Source organism: Vulpes lagopus, chromosome 7 (assembly GCF_018345385.1).
Source record: "Vulpes lagopus strain Blue_001 chromosome 7, ASM1834538v1, whole genome shotgun sequence".
Lineage (NCBI taxonomy): Eukaryota > Metazoa > Chordata > Mammalia > Carnivora > Canidae > Vulpes > Vulpes lagopus.
The window spans coordinates 80,839,285-80,859,447 of NC_054830.1; the positions used below are offsets into that span (position 1 = coordinate 80,839,285).

At 37.0% G+C, this 20,163-nt stretch overlaps 1 protein-coding gene across 1 annotated transcript in view; it reads right to left on the reverse strand.

The window, feature by feature from the left end:
* The window catches only part of LOC121494480 (phospholipid-transporting ATPase FetA-like), a 124,700-nt gene that overhangs the window by 43,685 nt on the left and 60,852 nt on the right, over nt 1–20,163 (reverse strand). The window contains exons 7-12 of the mRNA XM_041760969.1: nt 19,185–19,246; nt 14,244–14,316; nt 13,808–13,878; nt 12,641–12,723; nt 11,762–11,920; nt 9,169–9,257 (exon numbers count right to left, since the gene is read on the reverse strand). Coding sequence (XP_041616903.1) covers nt 9,169–9,257; nt 11,762–11,920; nt 12,641–12,723; nt 13,808–13,878; nt 14,244–14,316; nt 19,185–19,246 — 537 coding nt within the window. The remainder of the gene's footprint in view (nt 1–9,168; nt 9,258–11,761; nt 11,921–12,640; nt 12,724–13,807; nt 13,879–14,243; nt 14,317–19,184; nt 19,247–20,163) is intronic.

A 20,163-nucleotide genomic window follows, 5' to 3' on the forward strand; every position in this document is an offset into this window, starting at 1 on the left:
TGGGAAGAGGAGATAACTTTTCCGAACTCATTTTACAAGGCCAGCATTACCCTGGTACCAAAGCCAAACAAGGATACTACAAGAAAAGAAAACTGTAAGCCAATATTCTTGATGAATATAGATGTAAAACTTCTCAACAAAATACTAGCAAACAAATTCAACAACACATTAAAAGGATCATACACCATGATCCAGTGGGATTTAGACATTAATGAGAGAAAGTGAAGACACAAATAAATGGAAAGATATTCTATGTTCATGGATTGGAACAGTAAACATTGTTAAAATGTCCATAGTACCCACAATTATCTACAGAGTCGATGTAATCCTAATCAAGATTCCAATGGCATTTTTTTTTTTTTTTTGCAGAAACTGAAAAAATAATCCTAAAATTTCTATGGAATCCTGAAAGATCCTGAATAGCCAAAGTAATCTTGGGAAAGAAAACAAAGCTGGATGTATCACATGTCCTGATTTCAAGCTACATTACAAAGCTATACTAACCAAAATAGTACTGGTATAAACACAGGCATGTACACCAATGGAACATAATCAATCAAGAGTCCAGAAATAAACCCATGCACATATCTCCAATATTGGACAAGGGAGGTAAGAACATGCAATGGATAAAAGGCAGACTCCTCAATAAATGGTGCTGGAAAAACTAGATAATCATATGTAAAATAATGAAACTGAAACTCTATCTTATACTACTCACAAAAATTAACTCAAAATGGATTAAAGACTTAAATGTAAGACCTGAAACCACAAAACTCCTAGGTAAAAAACAGAGCAAAGCTCTTTGATATCAGTGGCAATGATTTTATGGATGTGACAACCAAAAAGCACAAGAAACAAGAGCAAAAATAAACAAGTAGGATTACATCAAATTAAAGGCTTCTGTGCAGCAAAAGAAATAAACAAAAGGCAATTTATGGAGAGAATATATTTGCAAACCACATATCTGATAAGAGGTTAATATTAAATATATATATCGAAGTCTTACAACTCAATAGCAAATAGCAAAAAAACTCCAAATAATTTGATTTAAAAAATGGGCGAAGGACCTACACAGATAATAGATTTCAAATATTTATTTTATATTTAGATTTCAAATGCCCAATAGGTACATGAAAAGATTATCAACTAATCATCAGGGAAATGCAAATTAAAACCACAATGAGATGTCACCTTAGAAAGGTATAATCAAAGAATGTTAGAATGGGTATAATAATAATAAAAAAAAAAGAGATAACACTAGGGAAGATGTACACTGCTGGTGGGAATGTAAATTGGTATAGTCACTATGAAAACAGTATAGATGCTCCTGAGAAAATTAAAACCAGAACTACCATATGATCTAGTAATTCCACTTCTGAGTATATACCCAAAGGAAATTAAATCACTGCCTTGAGAAGATATCTACCTCCATGTTCACTGTGGCATTATTTACAACAGCCAAGACATGGAAGTCACCTAAGTGTCCACTGACAGATAAATAGATAAAGAAAATGTCACACACACACATACACGAACACACACATACTGGAATATTATTCAGCCATAAAAAATAAGAAAATTCAGCCATTTGTGATAACAGGGATGAACTCTGATGGCATTATGCTAAGTGGAGTAAGAGAAAAACAAATACTCTGATAGTCTATATGTGGAATCTAAAACAAAAACAAGGGCAGCCTGGGTGGCTCAGGGGTTTAGCACTGCCTTCAGCCCAGAGCATGATCCTGGAGCCCCAGGATTGGGTCCCACATCGGGTTTCCTGCGTGGAGCCTGCTTCTCCCTCTGCCTGTGTCTCTGCCTCTCTCTCTCTCCTCTCTGTATATTCTCATGAATAAATAAATAAATAAATAAAATCTTTAAAAATAAAATAAAACAAAAACAAAACTTTGTAAAAACAGAGAGCAGACTGGTGGTTGCCAGGTGCCAAGGGTAAGTGAAGAGGAGTGGGGTGAAGATGGTCAAAGAGTATAAACTTCCAGTTTTAAGACAATTAAATTCTGGAGATGTAATGAACAGCGTGGTGACTATACCTAACAATCTATACCTAACAATTTGAAAGTCACTAAGAGAGTAGATCTTAAAAGTTCTTACCACCAAATAAACAAAAGAAATGTAACTCTGTGAGGTGATGGATGTGTTAATATATCCTTATTGTAGTAATTATTTCACTACATATTTGATATACACATATATCAAATCACAGTATGGTACACCTTAAACCTATACAATGTTATATATCAATTATATGTTAAAGATGAAAAAATATCAAAAAATTTTTATATGAATGTAATCATATAGTACATGCTCTCCTTTTGATGAGATTCATATACTCAGCATAATTATTTTGGGATTCATGTATGTTTTTACATCTACTGATGGTATTCCATTGTATGGATACTGCACAATCTGTTTACTAATTTATCTTTTGTTGGACATTTGAGTTTTTCCAGTTAATGGCTATTATAAACAGCTGCACTGAACATATGTGTACAAGATTTTGCATGGATATATTCATTTCCTTAGTGAACATCTAGAAGTGGAATTGCTGGATCCTACAGTAAATTTATATTTAACTTTTTAAGAAACTGCCAAATGCTTTCCAAAGTGGTTGTACAATTTTACATTCCACTAACATTACATGTCCACATAACGCTAGAGCAAATAGATGTGATGTTATTATTGAACCACCTCTAAGTCTAATCCATGGTCCTCACACCTGTGTTCTTTGTCACAAAGTGTGACTAGCTCAAAGCAACACATCCCCACTGTTAGATGACTGGAGTTCTCATCTTTGAGTCACTGACAGGAAAAGTGTTTTTGATGGGAAAGTCTTTGAAAAGAAGAATATAAGAGGCAGGAGGAGTAGGTCTGAGACTATTCTCAGAAAATGAGATTTAAAAAAAAACTTATTATGAAAAATTTCAAGCACATATTAAGTTATATAAATAGTATAATGAATCCCTATGTACCCATCACCCAGCTTTAACAACTATCAATTCAGCGTCAGTCTTATTTCATCCAAGCCCTCTCTTCTCCTTTTGTTTTAAGCAAATTTCTCACATTATATAATTTTTTAAAGATTTCTTTATTTATTCATGAGAGACACAGAGAGAGAAAGAGAGGCAGAGACACAGACAGTGAGAGAAGCAAAGCAGGCTCCACACAGGGAGCCCGACACGGGACTTGATCTCGTGTCTCCAGGATCACACCCTGGGCTGAAGGCAGGCACTAAACCGCTAAGCCACCAGGGATCCCCTCACATTATATAATTTTATCTGTAAACTGTTTAATATATACCTTTAAAGGATATTATTTAAATACATAGCCATGTGTTTAACATTAATTTTATCACTTAAAAAATTAAAAATAAATCTTTAGTATCATTTGATATTTGAGATTTGAGTGTGGAGTGAGTAATGGGATGGGGAAGAACAAAACAGAGGAGGGTTGAGAAAAAACCAGTAAAACCTACCTTTATTTCTAGCCAAATGCAGATTCATACTGAGTAGTTTAGCTATTTGTAATGGTCTCTCTGGGGCCATAAACCTTTCCTTCTTAATCTTATTCCTACTTCTTATCCTTTTCTTCAATGAGTCATGTGGGAGCAAGGCTATCCTCATTATTTAGATCAAACCTCAATGATGAATTTGACAATTCATCAAATTCCTTTTTGGATAGTCTATATGGCCAACATTAAATTGGGGCCCATATTTTTCTACCTGCCACTCTTCCAGGCCCTATATCATCAGCTCTAATGGGAAAAAATGGGACAGGTGAAATGATTAGAAAAAAGTATTATTTATAACTAGAAACTTATTTATAATTTATTTGTTATAAATTATTAAAATAAATTATTTATTTCAAAGTTGTGGGAAAATATTGCAGGGGGACCTTCAGCATACTCCATCTCTGTTGCCTGGATAACTGAGAATTACCCATGATTTCCAGTGATGTGTCCTGCCTTACTGTTGGACCAGATCTTTCTGCTCAGATTAAGCCACCAGAAAGGAAAATTATGTCTATCAGACCAAATCCCTTAGGGCAGGACTTGTCCATCGGTGTGAGGCTACCAGGGGCAGGACACAGTTTGCTCTTTCCTCATTCCCAGAACTTTTCCTGCCATCTTAAGGCTTTCTAAGTCCTTGTAGATGTTCTATGTCTCTTATTATTGTGATGGAGTTTATTGGTACATAGTTTCTAAAGCTTCACCTCGCTTCCATTCTACAGTAAGAAACAAGTAAGAAATTGGTTGTGGCTACAAACCCTAGAGGTTGCTTGTTTATTATCAGAGCCAGTCAGACCCAAGAAGAGTGGACAGACTTCCATTTAGCAAAAAGTGATACCAGTAAATCACTGTTGACAAAAATGACAGTGAACTAGTAAGGCTGTCACTGTCACAGGGGAGCTCCCAGGCTTCATAGGCAGCAGGTAAAAAGAAAGTACTCCTTGATTCTTTAACCTTCACATCTGTGCTTTTCATTGTTCTTCATCCCAGAAGTAGATCCTGGATTTCTGGCACCACTCAAATTTCAAACACTCTGCTTCTTCTTTTTTTTTTTTTTTTTTTTAGATTTTTAAAAAATTTATTTATTCATGAAAGACAGAGAGAGAGAGAGGCAGAGACACAGGCAGAGGGAAAAGCAGGCTCCATGCAGGGATCCTGGGACTCCAGGATCACGCCCTGAGCCGAAGGCAGGTGCTAAACCACTGAGCCACCGAGGGATCCCTAACACTCTTCTTCTTTACCCAACAAACACACTCTTACTTAATAGACTAGGTTTCAGGAAGCATTGTCACTGTGAGCTCTGGTCACTGGGGAGAGAGAGGGGATCAAACTTCAGCTCAGCTCTGGGCTCGTCAGGAAGCAGCTTGGCTAAATACGCTTCTTGTATCTGCCAGATTTTCCCCGAAGAAACATTTCCAAAAATGCAGGAAAAAAATGAAGTGTTTAAGCCAAGAAAGATTTCTGCTGCAGCTTCAAGAAATGAAAGTGCATTACATTTAACTACATTAACAATGTTCTGGTGAAAAATAGCAAAATACTGCACCTCGCTAATTCAAGAATTTTCCTCATTTAATAACCACTCAAAAGATACTTATTGATCACTATTTTGTGTAAGACATTTCCAAGAATATAGAGATGGTTATGATCTAATTTCTACCTTAGAGGCTTATAATTTGGTAGCTCAGATTTTCATTCATTTTTTTTTTTCACTCAACAAATAATAATAAAGCTCTGTTATATGTTGGGGATAGTTCTAGGGGCTGAAGATAAAGTGGTTAAAAAAAAGGACAATGTCTTTACTCTCAAAGAATTTATAATCCTGTAGAGATAGGTGGCCAAGAGGTAAGAAATTTTTAAAAAATTAACTAGTGCTAAGTGCTGTGATGAAAATAAAATAGGTTAATAGAATAAAGAAGGTATTGGTAAGGGTGGCTACTTTAGATAGAAAAGTAGCTTCTCTGAAAATGTGGCATCAAATGACAAATAAGAAATAAGCCATGTAAAGATGTGGATCAGGCACTGTCAGCAAGGGTAAAGGTTTAAAGGTAGGAACAAGTTTGCTTTCTCACTTGATCTGTAGTTTTCCTAGGTATAGATTTCTAAGTCAAATAACTTTCACTAAGAACTCTGAAGGGATGACCTTACTAATTCCTAGGATCCAGTGGCATGGGTAAGAAGTCTAATGTCAATCTATTGTTCAATTTTTGGGTTGATATCTTATTCTTAACCCCGTGAAAATTTTGAGGGACTTCTGAATACCCTTGGAGCTCTAAAAAATCATGAATTCTGGTTGGACACGTTACATTTTCTTCAATTCTAGGAAATATTCTTCTATTTCTCTTTGACAATGTCATCCCCTCCGTTTTCTCTGGTAGATTAATTTGGGGGCTCTTTGTTTGGTTTTATATTAAAAAGAAGTATTTATCTCATATATTTTATCCTTTCATTAGAGAGTTCTTTGACTCTTTTTTCTAGTTCTTTTATTGACTTTTAAATTTCAGCTAATTTTACTTCCCCAAATTCTTTTTTTTTGTCTTTAGATTGCTTTTTTCCTTTCCATTTTTTAGCAACCCTATTCTTATTTTATTTATGCAATTGTGTCTTCTAAGAATAGTGATAAGAATTTTTGGAAGTTCTCTTCTTTTCTCTTCCCTGAATTGTATCTTTTCCTGGGTCAGTTATTCTATTTGTTCATCTTCATCCTCCTTGTTTGTGTTCCTGACTTCCCTCTGGTCCACTTAAAGATGGGAGTAAAAGAGTAGCTTAATTATTATAGGTTGGTAGTTTCCTTTGGTTAATTTTGTTTCCCCAATAGGCCACTCTCCTGAATGGGAACAAGTAAGCACGAATTTTGTATAGATAGGCAGCATGTGTCATTTGACGGGTCTCACCCTCAAGTGCGCAAGGAGCATGCAAGCACATGTGAGCCCCATAAATTAATTAATTTATGATATTATTTATTTGAGAGAGAGTGAACATGCGCGTGTGTACATGCACATGTGTGGAGGGGGGATAGAGGGAGAGGGACAGTCCAAAGCAGATTCCCACTGAGCGCGGAGCCTGATGATCCCACAATCCATGAGATTATGACCTAAGCCAAAATCACCAGTTGGATCCTCAACCAACTGAACCACCCAGGTGCTCTGCCCCTTAAATTGAAAATAAAGTGGGTTTTACTCTGAAGTGATGACACCCACATTAGAAGGCCTTGTTCTCTGAGATGTTCAGAGTCTGCTGATAGTTCATCCTCTGGCAGGACTATTAGGTATTTATTTCCTATTTGTACTTCTCTACAGTCATTTTATTAAGCTTCTCAATGTACTTCTTCTTTTTTTTTTTTTTTAAGATTTTACTTATGTTCTTCTTAAACTGGATGCCCCAAAGTGAACACAGGTACCCCAGATAATATTTCATATTTTCTGTATATGTGCTGCCGAAGCAAGCACTATTTCATATTTTCCGAATGAAAGATTGATAACGTGAATGGCCATACAACTATAGGAATTTATAACAGCTACTCTGCCAGCTTTGTTGCCCCAGCATTTTCACTGACTCTCTGTTGCCTCTATCTTGTGAGAACCTGAGCAGAGAACTATATTCTCTCTCTGCAGACCTCCACTGCAGGTACCAGTATGTTCCTGCTCTAATCGGCATTGGAGTTCTCCAGGCCTGCTATTCAGCTATCATCCTAGGACTTCCTTTCACTTGCCCCCATGTTTCCTGGCTTCCTTATCTTCTTTCTTACTTTACTTTCTTGTTTTGCCTGAGTATACACACTAGGAGCTTCCTAAAAGAGGAGACATGATGAATAAATTTTTTTGAATCTTTACACATATGGATATTTCTTTATACTTGAATTTATTGGTAGTTTCACTACATTTAGAATTATAGGCTGCAAATAATTTTCTTGCACACTCGGCTATTCTGACTTTTGATCCTGGTATATGGATATGGAAGCTTGTGGGATTTTCTTTTTAGTCTTATAATTTCTTCATATGTGGCCAATCTGCCTTTTAAACAGGGCTTGTCATGTGTTTTAATTTTGTCCCTGCAGAGAGACAGCAAGTATAGCAGAAAGAGCATTGATTCTGAAAAGTTATGCCTAGATGGATAGATGTGATAATTAAATAAAATTATATATGTAAAGCATATGGCACAAATTAATGCCCTTTTATATAGAGGGCTACACCCAGATCTTGTAAATCTTTATGATTCTCACATCTGGCACATACTAGGCACATAATAGATTCTCAATAAATATGAGTTGATGAGTCATAGATCTGTCTCTGCCATTATTTATGATATTTATCTTTACTGTGTCTTAATTTTCTTATTTGCAAATGAGGAAAATACTTCTTGTTTGTTGTCATGGATGCAGTGAGGCTCCAGTAGGTGAATGATGAATATTCTAAAAAGTTAATATCACCCTAACAGATGTCAAGTGTTGTCACTGACCTTCAGATAGGTAAATAAGTACATGCACCTCCCTAGGCATATGGGAGACATCCCGTTTTGAAAACAAGCCAAAGCTAAATGACCTAACTTAGTGCTTAATGATACATGTTCCAAATACTCTCAGAGGCATATTTACCTATGTCACCTTCCTGAATTCTCAAATATGATTGTTTTCCTCATTAAGAAACCAGGAAATGTCACTTAGTTTCAATTGCTGAAAGCTATGCAGACAGTAGTAGAAAGAGAAAAAGTGGATACTAGCTTCTGGTCTCAAAGCTGAATAAACTTTCCTATTTTTCTAAAACCCCATTTACTAAATCCAAAGGATTTAGGAAAGAACTGTGATATTTCCCATAATAAATAATAGAGGAGAGGCAGTTTCTAATTCAGATATTAATGAGAGATATACAGAAAGTAAAAGTATTTTTGAAAATTTCAGAGTCTAAGCAATTGAGTAAAAATAAAAATGAAAAATCATTGAGTTAAGTATAGGAAGCCCTGAAACTGCTCAGTTATGTAAACAAGTCTGTATCTAACAAGAATAAAGATAACCTGTATAGGACAGCATGGAAATAAGTCTTCAGTTTAAACTCTTATCAAAGTTATTACTGTCTATTGAGTGCTTTTCAAATTTCATTTCTTAGCAGCGGAAGATCTATTTTCCAAATGAAATCTTATAGTACAGACAAATGTGAAGTTGCTCTTCTGGAAGTAAGAACATCAGAATGAGGGGAGCCAGAACAGAACTCACTTGATCCTCTCTATTTTCCCTACAGCCGACCTTAGACTTACTTCGCTAAGAAAACAGTTTGAAAATCACCCAGCTTAATTAAGTGAAGGTGTTATACTAGTCCAAATAAAGTTTTATTAAAGGGCTCATGGGTAAAACAGGCTATGAGGAAATAAAAATGTGTCAGTTTCTTAGGCAGGGTCCTTGATCCATTCCAGCAGCACTAATCAGAACATGAGATCTTAAACAAATTTTGACTATCCTGTACAACAGAGGTGTAAATTAGAGATTCCTTGTCAATTGGGTCTGTTCTTTTCTGCTTCTGGCATTAGTAAATAGGGTACCAAAACTGCCTGAGTTTTTCAAACAACTAAAGTCTAAGTCGGAAATGTCAGCTACTGCCATGGAGGAAGAGAAGAATGTCTATTTATAAAGAAGCAGAAAAATGACTTTAACTTACCCAGAGCACAAGGACATTCAAGAGATGGTCCATGTGTGTCCGTTTAAAGGTGGACTTTCCACAGTTCTGCATTAATTTTGTGTCTGGTCCTAAGTGAAACACAGAGGTCAGCCCTTAGAATCACTGAATATACTCAGATGATTGAAAATTGATTGAATTATACCTTTATGATCATCTAATAAAACCTCTTGCCAGGAGATAAAGCCCTGGAGAAAGGCTCATAGTTGGTGCCAATAACTCAAAATATAAAAATTTTGTTTCTAAGGATAATTCCAACTATTTACGCAAAGTGCATCAATGCTGACCCATCTTTTTGCAGCACCTTAGAGAGTCTAGTCTTTCATAGATGAGCTAAGTCAGAAGAGGAGCCCACAAGCTTCTTCTTTTTTTTAATTTTAATTTTAATTCCAGTTAGTTTAAATAGTGTCATATTAGTTTCAGGTGTACAATATAGTAATTCAACAGTAGAAGCCACAAGATTCTTTCTCATCATCATCCAGTTTATTTAGTTTAGAAAAGAGATTTTTTGATAAAGCAATCTCTACCTTCTTTTGAGGAAACTCTTTGCTGAGACAGGATCCATTTTCTAGTTTCTAATTGGGAAAGGAAGAACGGAAAAGGCAATGGCAGTGCCTTCTTCTGAGGTGGAAGCTGGGACTTTTCTGGGGCTGAGAGACAGAGGCTGTATTTCTTCATATTAGGGCAAATGGTAAGTAGAAGTAAAGAGTTCTTTTTTTTTTTTTTTTTTAGAAGTAAAGAGTTCTTAGTGGCCAATGGGACTAGAGTTGATATTACTGAACAGAGATATGGCTGTAGAGAAAATGTAAGAAGAAGTGGGCAGTCCCGGTGGTGCAGCGGTTTAGCGCCACCTTGCAGCCTAGGGCGTGATCCTGGAGGCCCTGGATCTAGTCCCACGTCAGGCTCTCTGCATGGTGCCTGCTTCTCCATCTGCCTGTGTCTCTGCCCCCCTCCCCCTCTGTGTGTGTCTCTATCAATAAATAAATAAATAATCTTTAAAAAAAAAAGTAAGAAGTTTAGAAGAAAGTGTAAGTAGCAATTTCCTTAGTTTTTACAATCTGAATGTTACTCTTACATGTACTCTAATGAAGGAATTTCATTAATGTTTACACATGAGCGAATTGGAACTTCCCTGACAATGTGGGCAAACCCTGAGAATGGAGGGCATAGCTACACTATTCATTCCTTCTAAGGTATTTTGTGAAGGCCTGAAGTCATGAGAAGTTTGGCTCAAAGCCAGGAAGCTACAAGGGACAGAATCTTCCAGGGTTCCTTAGAAAGAATGACCTATCTCATGTTTCAAGAAGAATGTGGAGCTCATGGTAGAATGTGGGTATCATGAGCAGGAAAAGCAACTAAATTCTGCACTGAATACTCAAGATGCTCTTAAATGGTGTCAGTTCTCTTCTGCCGAGTTTCCCAAAGTCCCCAAAGATTTCTCACTACCATGTAAACCAAGAGTCAGAGAGAAACCTTAACTAAGTTTGTGCTTGTTGGCAACCTCACTGCCATTGCTTAGGGAGAAAAATCTTTTGTTGAAAAATGAGCTTTTTTTGAATGGCAATGTGTAGGGGTAGCTGCCAAAGTACAGTGAAGAAAATAAATGTACTTCAAATCTTTTGAGTTTGGGACTAGAAGTTGTCACTATAGCTCAAGAACCAATGAAAAAATTCCACCAAGGCCTCCTTGGACTCTAAAGCTTCTTTTTAGGGGCTTGATCCCATTAATCTCCACAGAAGTGAAGCAGCTAGGACTCCCATGTCCAGTAATGAATTCTCTAGAAAGGGAGCTCAGAGTTGGATAGTAGTCACTGTGGTAAATCTTCCCTGATGCTTTCTTCAGTGTTCCCCATCTTCTTCCTACAGTTATGTCATCAATGGCCATTATCACCAAGGGCACAAGGTGGCACAGAGGCTTCCTCCATTTTCCCAAACACATAATCCCCCCCAAATCCCTCACTAAGCATAAGGGACTATGGCTCTAAATGACTTCTCAAGAGGGGCCACTGCTAATGATTCACATGTGCCTTTTCTGTGGTATGAATCCCTCACATTTTATTTTATATTCTTCTCCATAGTGAGCATTCTCACCAAGAGCATTCTATGTGTATTCTCTGCTCGAAGTAATCCACATATATATACACTCTCCTCTCATATGTTCCCCTTTCACATGTTAACTCCATGTGTACTCTTTCTATATGTATACCTTCTTTTGTGTCCAGATATGACTGGAAAGACTCATAAGTGCCCTGTGCTCTTGGAACACAAAGACTGCCTTTAACAAAGGTAGAGCTGATAATGTTAGCAGCTCATTGCTTGGGGGGAAATGTCTTTTTTTTTTTTCTCAGAAGAAATGTTTTTCTTAAACCTTCCATCCATTCATCTATCCATCTACCTCCTTCCCTTTCTATCTGTTTCAAAGCCATAGTGTGTATATATGTGTGGTGTGGTGGTGGTGGTAGTGGTGGTGTGTGTGTGTGTATCTCCCATATCTACATCCTGGACACTGAGTACCCACAAATTGATCATGAATGGAATCTAGCATATTGGGGGTCTGTCACTGAAAGGAGACTCACCAGTATAAATCACCAAGCCATAGCACCAATCTGTATTCCTGATGACACAGCCTCGGAGTAGCAGCTTGTCATGGTTCAGGAGGTAGTTTTTTCCCTTATAAGTCAGTATTCCTGTGAATTTGTCCAACTTGTTATTGGGAGACTCACATTTCACTTTTCCTAAAGAAAAATGAAGGAGTGAGAATTCTGGTTCTGTAATCTTAGGCCTTTCCTAATAGGAGGCTTAACAGAAAAGAAGAAAAAATCTTCTTTCAAAATACATACACATCTTTTTCCTATCCTCTCTCAGTTGCTGCCCATTTCTCACCAGCTCCCTTTAGAAAGGCAGACAAAGGCTTCTGGGCATCAAAGAAGAGTAATTCTGTATGTGATATGGGTCGTCCAGAGAGAGAAAAACCCACATGATAACTTATCACCTATCAGTACTGTCAGATCACATGAGCTCTGAATCTAAAGAAATTTAAAAAACTACTTAACTTAAAGCAAATCTAGAATTTTTTTTCAAAATGGAAATAATTTGGCTTTTTCCTAATCACTGAAGTAAAATATGTCCCTTGTAAATACATATGCAATACTAAGAGGAGAAAGTAAAATTGCCTAGAGATATATGCTATTAATCTTTTGAAGTACATCCTTCAAGTTTTTCTATACATGGATTTGTAAACATGTATGTTTCCAAAAATAAGCTCAGTTTATAGACACTATGCATAGTCGGCTGTAATCCGTTTTTTTTCACTTATTAATATGTTGTGAATATTTTTCCATGTAAATAAATATCAACTTGCATATTATTCTTAATAAGTTATGAAGGATTCACTGTATGGATGTACTATATTTAACCAGTCCTCTACTGATAAACATGTGAGTGGGCAAACTTACCATCAAAGGCAGAGAGCAGCCCCAGGTTATCTTCCAAGTTGCTGGTAACTGAGATGGCCTGCTTCACTTTCAGGTTGGTTTCGCTAGAGCAAAGGGCACACAGTCATCAAAGCATAGGAAACATGCATAATTACAACAGCACAGGGCCAGCTTCTCCCATTTCATCTTGGGATTTTAAGAATATAGATACTGCCTATAGAGCTTGGACTACAGGTTTGAGCTTTAAGAGTCACCTCCACTGTTCTCTCTCAAAGACAGTACTGAGACAGACAGCTCTACAAGGAAGCCAAGTGTTAGCCCACTTGCTCCCCTCTCTCTGCTCTCATTCCTTGAAACACACCACCACTGTTTTAACTGATCCATGAAATCTTGCTGTTCAGGTGCTCTATCTAGAGGCTGAAGAGACACCACAAAACAGCCTGAAGGTGGCACTGCTCCCTTCAAGAATAAGGAGCAGCTCTTGGTAAGAATAATAACCTTGTACACATTTCCAAGTAAAAATACTCCTCATTTCATAAATATTTATAAGACCCATGAAGGAATTCCAGTTAACCATTTGCAGATATAGGAATTCAGAGACAGAAACAAAAATGGAAGCCACATTTCAAAAAGCTTACAGGCAACCAAGAGGAATAGTTGTAAGAATGCAATTGATAGAAAACCCCAGAGGACAAGCTCTCTGAAGATGGCTTCTATTCTCCTAAGACCTTAGCTTTTGCCTGTTAATGAATTTCTACCTTAAATCCTTTATAGAACATGGTATTTCATCAGTAAATAATTACCTCCATACTCATCATCCCCATGCCTTTAACCCCCACTGGAAACTTCAGAACTCTATTCTGAAATTTTACATTATATTAACCTCTTTCCTGTCACTCAACATTAGTGAATACAGCCAGAGTGTCTCCATTTTAAAGACAGAGAAAATGGAGTTTATGCGTCCAGATTCTTTACCCAGTGGATGTTTGATTATGGAATGTTAAGAGCTCAGCCTTAGACTTGAGATCCCAAGGGTCTGGCTTCCTATTTTCTCTTATCTGAATATTTCTAGCATCTTTGGCACTTCCATCTGGGAATCAAATTTATTCTCTGCATCATGCTCTCCCTCTCAGTGAGAAATTAAGCTGGATCAATGGTCTTAAATGATTATCAGGAAGAAACACTTACCCATCCAGTTCTGCTGTTTCTATGTATGTCAGACCGTATGGCTCACTGCTAGAGAGTAACAGTACATCAGCCTGTGGTCAGAAAAGCCAGAGAAGATGAGGAAAGCAGGAAAGGGAGTTTTAACATTACAGTGTGACAGAAGCAACTACCTCAGGAACAGATGTTCATCCTAAAACCTTATAGATATTTGGTTTATTTTGTCTAGGGCCCGCTGCTGCTACTACACACTAGTCATATTTTATCTGTAGCTGTGGTAAGAGGCTGGCAAAAACAAGCTTACCACATGTGCTCCTTACCACAGGAGCTGTTGATCTCCACATGTGAAGTAATGCAGATAGAGGTCACCAAAAGCAGTGGCAGCAGAAGTGCTAAAATAGTTCCTTTGTACTCACTCAAGCAAAAAAAGAAAAAAGCCACAGCCCAAAGAGGTACTCACCGTGACAGACTGATTATTTTTTAGTTTTATTATATCTCCCACTTGAATATTCATCCATTTGTCCTCCTTTATCCTGTAAGAAAATGAGCCTTGAATACCTGCTTTGAGAATTTCCCCATAGCCCTGCTTTGAAAATCTAATTAATTAATTAATTAAAATAAAAAGAAAATAAACTGAGATGAAATCAAGGCTTATAGGAAACCCAAACTGGTTTGTGAGGCATCCTTGCTATAATCAAGAATGGGGGTCATTTCTCTTGACTTCAGGTTACAAGGGTTTTCTAAAACTCTATAAAAGCATATGTAGTCATATGTGCACATAATTATTCTTTAAAAGTAATATATGCACATGGTAAAAAATATTTCAAATAATAAAGAAGTATGAAAAGGAAAAACTCTCTCCCCATATTTTAGTTTTTCTTCTCAAGTAACAACTGTAATTTTTTTCTTTTTTTTTTAAGATTTTATTTATTTATTCATGGGACACACAGAGTGAGACAGAGAGAGAGGCAGAGACACAGGCAGAGGGAGAAGCAGGCTCCATGCAGGGAGCTGGGACATGGGACTCGATCCTGAGTCTCCAGGACTGGAGCTGAAGGCAGCGCTAAACCGCTGAGCCATCCGAGCTGCCCTATTTTTTTTTTTTTATTATTTCTGTCTAGAAAATATCAATCCAAATAATATCCAAATAATACAAGACATACATTTAAAAGTTACATACTAGATACATAATTTGCTGTACTTTCCATTTTTAATGTAATAACGTATCTTGCAGAGCACTTCTAGAAAATGCGGCTCATTCTTTTTGATAAATTGTATTCTATAATATGGTTGTAACCACTTTTATTTACTTATACAAAAATTGGATTACTTTTTTAAAAAAATTCAAGTAGTTAACATGTAGTTTATTACCAGTTTCAGGGTAGAGTTTAGAGATTCATCAAGTTGCATATAATGGCCAGGGCTCATTCTATCATGTGACCTCAAAATTGGATTACTTTTGCCTCCTCAAATCCTCACTTCCCACAAATGGCAGCTGGCAATAGGAGTAGATTCCACAATAATACTGGCTCTCTTCTTTTTTTTTGTACCTCAATTTCCCCAATTGCACAGGCCATGAAGCTTTCCTTCCTGATAAAGGACTAAGCAGTGCCACGAGCATATTGGAAATATGAGCTACTTCTTTGCAACAATTCTATTATGTCAAGCACCCAAAATGCTGACATAGAGAAGGCATACCTGGACACCATTGCTTGTTTCGCATTTGAATGATGCCTTGTTATCTGCAGGCATGACACACATCACTACTTTACCAGACACAAAAAAGGCATCAGTAGAAGATGACTTCTTTAACAAGGGCCAAATTTCTTTTATCAAAAAAAAAATTTTTTTTCTTTTATTTAAATTCACTTTATTTTAGATAATTTTCTTCCAATTCCTGAGCTATATTTCTTCGTGTCTTATTCAATCCAATTTTCTCTGCACATTATTATGTTTTTAAAGATATATTTATTTATTATGGGGGAGAGGGGCAGAGGGAAAGCACGAGAGAGTCTTAAGCACTATCACAACCCTGACTACATGACCGGAGTAGAAACCAAGAGTCAGAGGCCCAAACAACTGCATCACCCAGGTGCCCCTTCTTGCATTTTATAATACAAAAGTCTTTCTCGTAAAACCACTATTTATATATCTTTGTATCTCCTTCCCTTGGATTCAAGTGTCATCTCTCTGCAGATAAAATCCGAATATGTTTACTAATTTTTGTCACTAATTTTCAAATCTGCTTTATAGTACTGAAAGGGAGTAGCTGCAAGACTTGAAGAAAAACATCTGAATATCTGTTTTTGCTTTGTTTTGATTCCATGTTCACTTTTGCTAGTTCTCTGGCATTCTGTCTGTCATGATTTTCATCAGTAAAATGTAGTGAGAAGGGCTACATCCTGGCTTCTCCTCAAGATTTAAAAGCTTATATTTTATTGCATAAGGAGGTGTCAAACTATTACTAATCTGTTTCTAGACATTATAATAATCATGTGTCTTAGATTTAAGAGAGGAGAAGATATTTCCTTCCGACTTAAAATATTCAATCCTGTTGTGCCATAAGCATATTTTTAATTTCCACACATTGCATTCTAACTTTTGGTTTAGAAAATACGATCAGAGAGCTAGAGAAGGCAGTCCTTTGACTCCAGAGGAAACTGTTCACAGTATATTGTTTTAATGTGAATGGTACTTCCTGGAATTCTGTAACACTGGTATTTTTCCTACTACAAACACTTAGAAATGCTAGATATACTAAGGCAAACATTCCTTCAAAGGCATGGCTACACTTACCATACAGTAAGGAGCCAGGAGGAGAAAAAAAAAGTCTGAAATCCAGAACAGTCAGCATGTTCTGAAGTTGTTCTTGCTCTGAGTGAAGGAAGGAATTACCAATCTAAATTAGTGACTTGAGTTTTAATTTAGCACACTGAGGGACAGGATATGAAGCCTTAGGATCTTGAGAGGTAGTGAGATGCAACTAAGAACCCCTCATATTGCCAGGACTCTGAAAGGGCAACACCATTAGGGAAAGGGTGATCTAAAACAAATCAACCCACTGGCAAGAAAGTTTGTCTATCTTACTCTGGAGGGCTGAGGGTTAGAGAGTAGAGAACTCTCCTCCAAGAATTTATAACCTTGTGAGGTATGGGATTCAAATTTATAACTCCTCAAAATTAGGACTCATTAGGTGATATCCTTGAGTTATCTGGCAGAAGTAAACACAAACCCCTCAAAAGGGATACAACCTCAACTCGGTACTTTTTAAAAAGATTTTTTTATTTGAGAGAGAGAGAAAGAAAGCACAAGCAGGGGGAGAAAGAGAAGGAGAAGGAAAAGCAGACTTTCTGCTGAGCAGGGAGCCCAATGTGATGCAATGCAGGGTTCCACCCAGGACCCCAGATCATGACCTGAAAGAAGGCAGACACTTCACTGACTGAGCCACTCAGGTGCTCCCAACTCAGGGCATTTAGAATTCTCATAAAGAAAGTTCCACTAATGATATACTTGTGTGTGTGTGTGTGTGTGTGTGTGTGTGTTTTAAGATTTTATTTATTCATTCTTGAGAGACACAGGGCGAGAGGCAGAGACATAGGGAGAGGGAGAAGCAGGCTCCCTGCGAGCCTGATGTGGGACTCAATCCCAGGACCCTGGGATCACGCCCTGAGCTGAAAGCAGATGCTCGCTGGTTAAGCCACCCAGGCATCCCTAATGATGCACTTGTAACCAAAATTATTGAGAAATGAAATGACAGAAATTTGAACTTGCAAAACAGACAAACCTTTTCAATAGCAGCTCTACTCAAAACCACGTGTACTAGGGGATCCCTGGGTGGCGCAGCGGTTTGGCGCCTGCCTTTGGCCCAGGGCGCGATCCTGGAGACCCGGGATCGAATCCCACATCAGGCTCCCGGTGCATGGAGCCTGCTTCTCCCTCTGCCTATGTCTCTGCCTCTCTCTCTCTCTCTCTCTCTCTCTCTCTCTCTCTCTCCCTCTGTCTCTCATGAATAAATAAATAAAATCTTAAAAAAAAAAAACACCACGTGTACTAGAAAAAGAAAGCTACTGAATATGAACTATTTCAACAACAGCCTCATTGAGTATTAAATTGAACACTGGCTTATAAAGTCTAACCAGGGCCCTACTTCTGATCTCCCACCCTAAAACCACTCTATGACAAATGCTTTTCCAAGTTTTTTCAAAACCCAAGTGCTCAAACTACTTGGGGAGTTCATTCACCTAAATCCATTTGGTCAGTGACTCCCTACCCTTGCAAATTTCTAATACACTCAGTTATGTCTTTTCTTTTTCTTTCCTTTCTTCCTTTAAATTTTCTTTTTAATCACAACTGACTTTTTTGTGGTATCTTATGAGAGGCTTAAACAGACCAAAAAACACTTGAGGAAATAATTCACTACAAGTAAGAATCAGCAGCCACAATAAATAACAGGATTAGGTGCCCAAGAACCTCACATAAAAGAATTAAATATGATTAAAACTATAGCACTTCGATGTTCTGTAAGGCCACTGTGAACAAGGACTGGACTTCAATTTTGAATTCCTTCTGGTCTGTACTTATTTGCAATCATGCTACTGTATACACTGGTCATTTTTCCTGTTTTTTAATCTCTATTTGTTGAATTCTTCCCCATCCCTTAAGGCCTAGTACAGATATTACCTCCTCCAGAAAGTCTTGATTCCTTTAATCAGCCATGGTTGCTCATTTTTATTAATTCCTATAACTTTTTGTATCTCTTATGATAGTCTCCATATTTTGTTTTATATAGGAATTATGTCTGCCTCCCACATTCCTGCCAAAGGTAAATTGCTCAAATTTTGTAGGACACCATCAAATACTGATCCATTGAAAACACTTTAGACAGCATGACCAAGCACGACAGCAATGGGGTCAACACCAATACTTTATTTTATTTTATTTTTATTATTAGTTTTTAACCAATACTTTCTTTAGATTGTTAACAAAAAATAACCTGATCAAAAGTTATACAGTAGAATGGGCATAGAAGCCGTGCCAGAATTAGATGATGTTCTAAAGACAGATATCTCCATGCTGAACACTACACTAATAATAATCACTTGTATGTCATAAATTGTTAATTGCCTTAATATCTATTATTTCATTTTAACCTTTACAACATCCTCTAAGGTAAAGAATATTATCTTCAGTTTATAGATAAGAAATATGAGGATCAGAGAGGTCTGAGGTCACATGGCAAAATCAGGGTATACTAGACCTAGAAACAAATTCTTATGTTCAAACTTAAGTTCTTTTCACTTTCCTGAATTACCTTTCCAAAGCACCCAACCCCATGAAGCTTTAGCAAGGACAACCTTCTTCCAGAGCTGGTCCTATCTAAACTGGCTTCCCTATGACTTACCTGCCATTCATCACCACCATAACAGAACGGTTGTTGACTTGATTGTCATTTTGATGCCTTTTCTAAAATTACACAAAAAAATGTTAAAGAAATTGGCAAAGAGCAAATAGCATGTAAAAGGTTAATAAATACTACTCAATGTAGTTCTCTTTATTTATAATTTTCCTTTACCTTCCAAGCCTTTCTATCACTAAAACCAGGGTAAGTGGTTGGTTGTCTCAGAGAAGCTGGGAAAAGAGTTCAGAGAAAGAACCAAGAAAGAAGAGATAAAATCTTCGCTCTGAATTTCAAAAGCCAGAGCCTGGGGGAATGAGAACAAACAACTTAGTCAACACCACAGAGGAGAGAATAAAAAAAAATGATAGATAGGACTAGAGTCTCACACACCTTGGTAGGAGCAGGGAAAGTTAAGAATTCTCAAGCATATGCCCATCATAGTCAACATACAGAAGCTTCTACAGTAGATTCACTAAGGAAAGAGCAATAGAGGTCTTTTATTCAAAGACCAAATAAAAGGGGGACAAATACAAGGCATATCCTGATGCTCACATAGATCTTCTACTTCCAGTTGAGATTACTCCCTGGGAAAAAGGCAGGACTAGGAAGAGGGCAGAAAGAATCTTGAATTTGTCAGCATGTGTATCTAAAGAAATGGAGTTCTAACTCAGGAGTAACTGGGTTATTCTGAATTGGCAAATTTAGCTTTCAGCTCTCATTAGAAAGGTTTGGGAGGGTGGTGTAGTAGTTGTGAGATAGACTGAGTTTAGTTATAGAAAAATAAAGTTAACATTTTTGCACATCTGAGTTGGGACTAAAAATTTCAACCACTACATGGCTAATTCTGAATTTAAAAGAGTTGCAGAGTTAAAAAGCTAGAGGAATATCAAGCTTGTAAACTTTGATCTAAAAATCTATCCTAAAAAAATAAAAAAATAAAAAATAAAAATCTATCCTAAAAGAAAAAAAAAAAAAACCACGG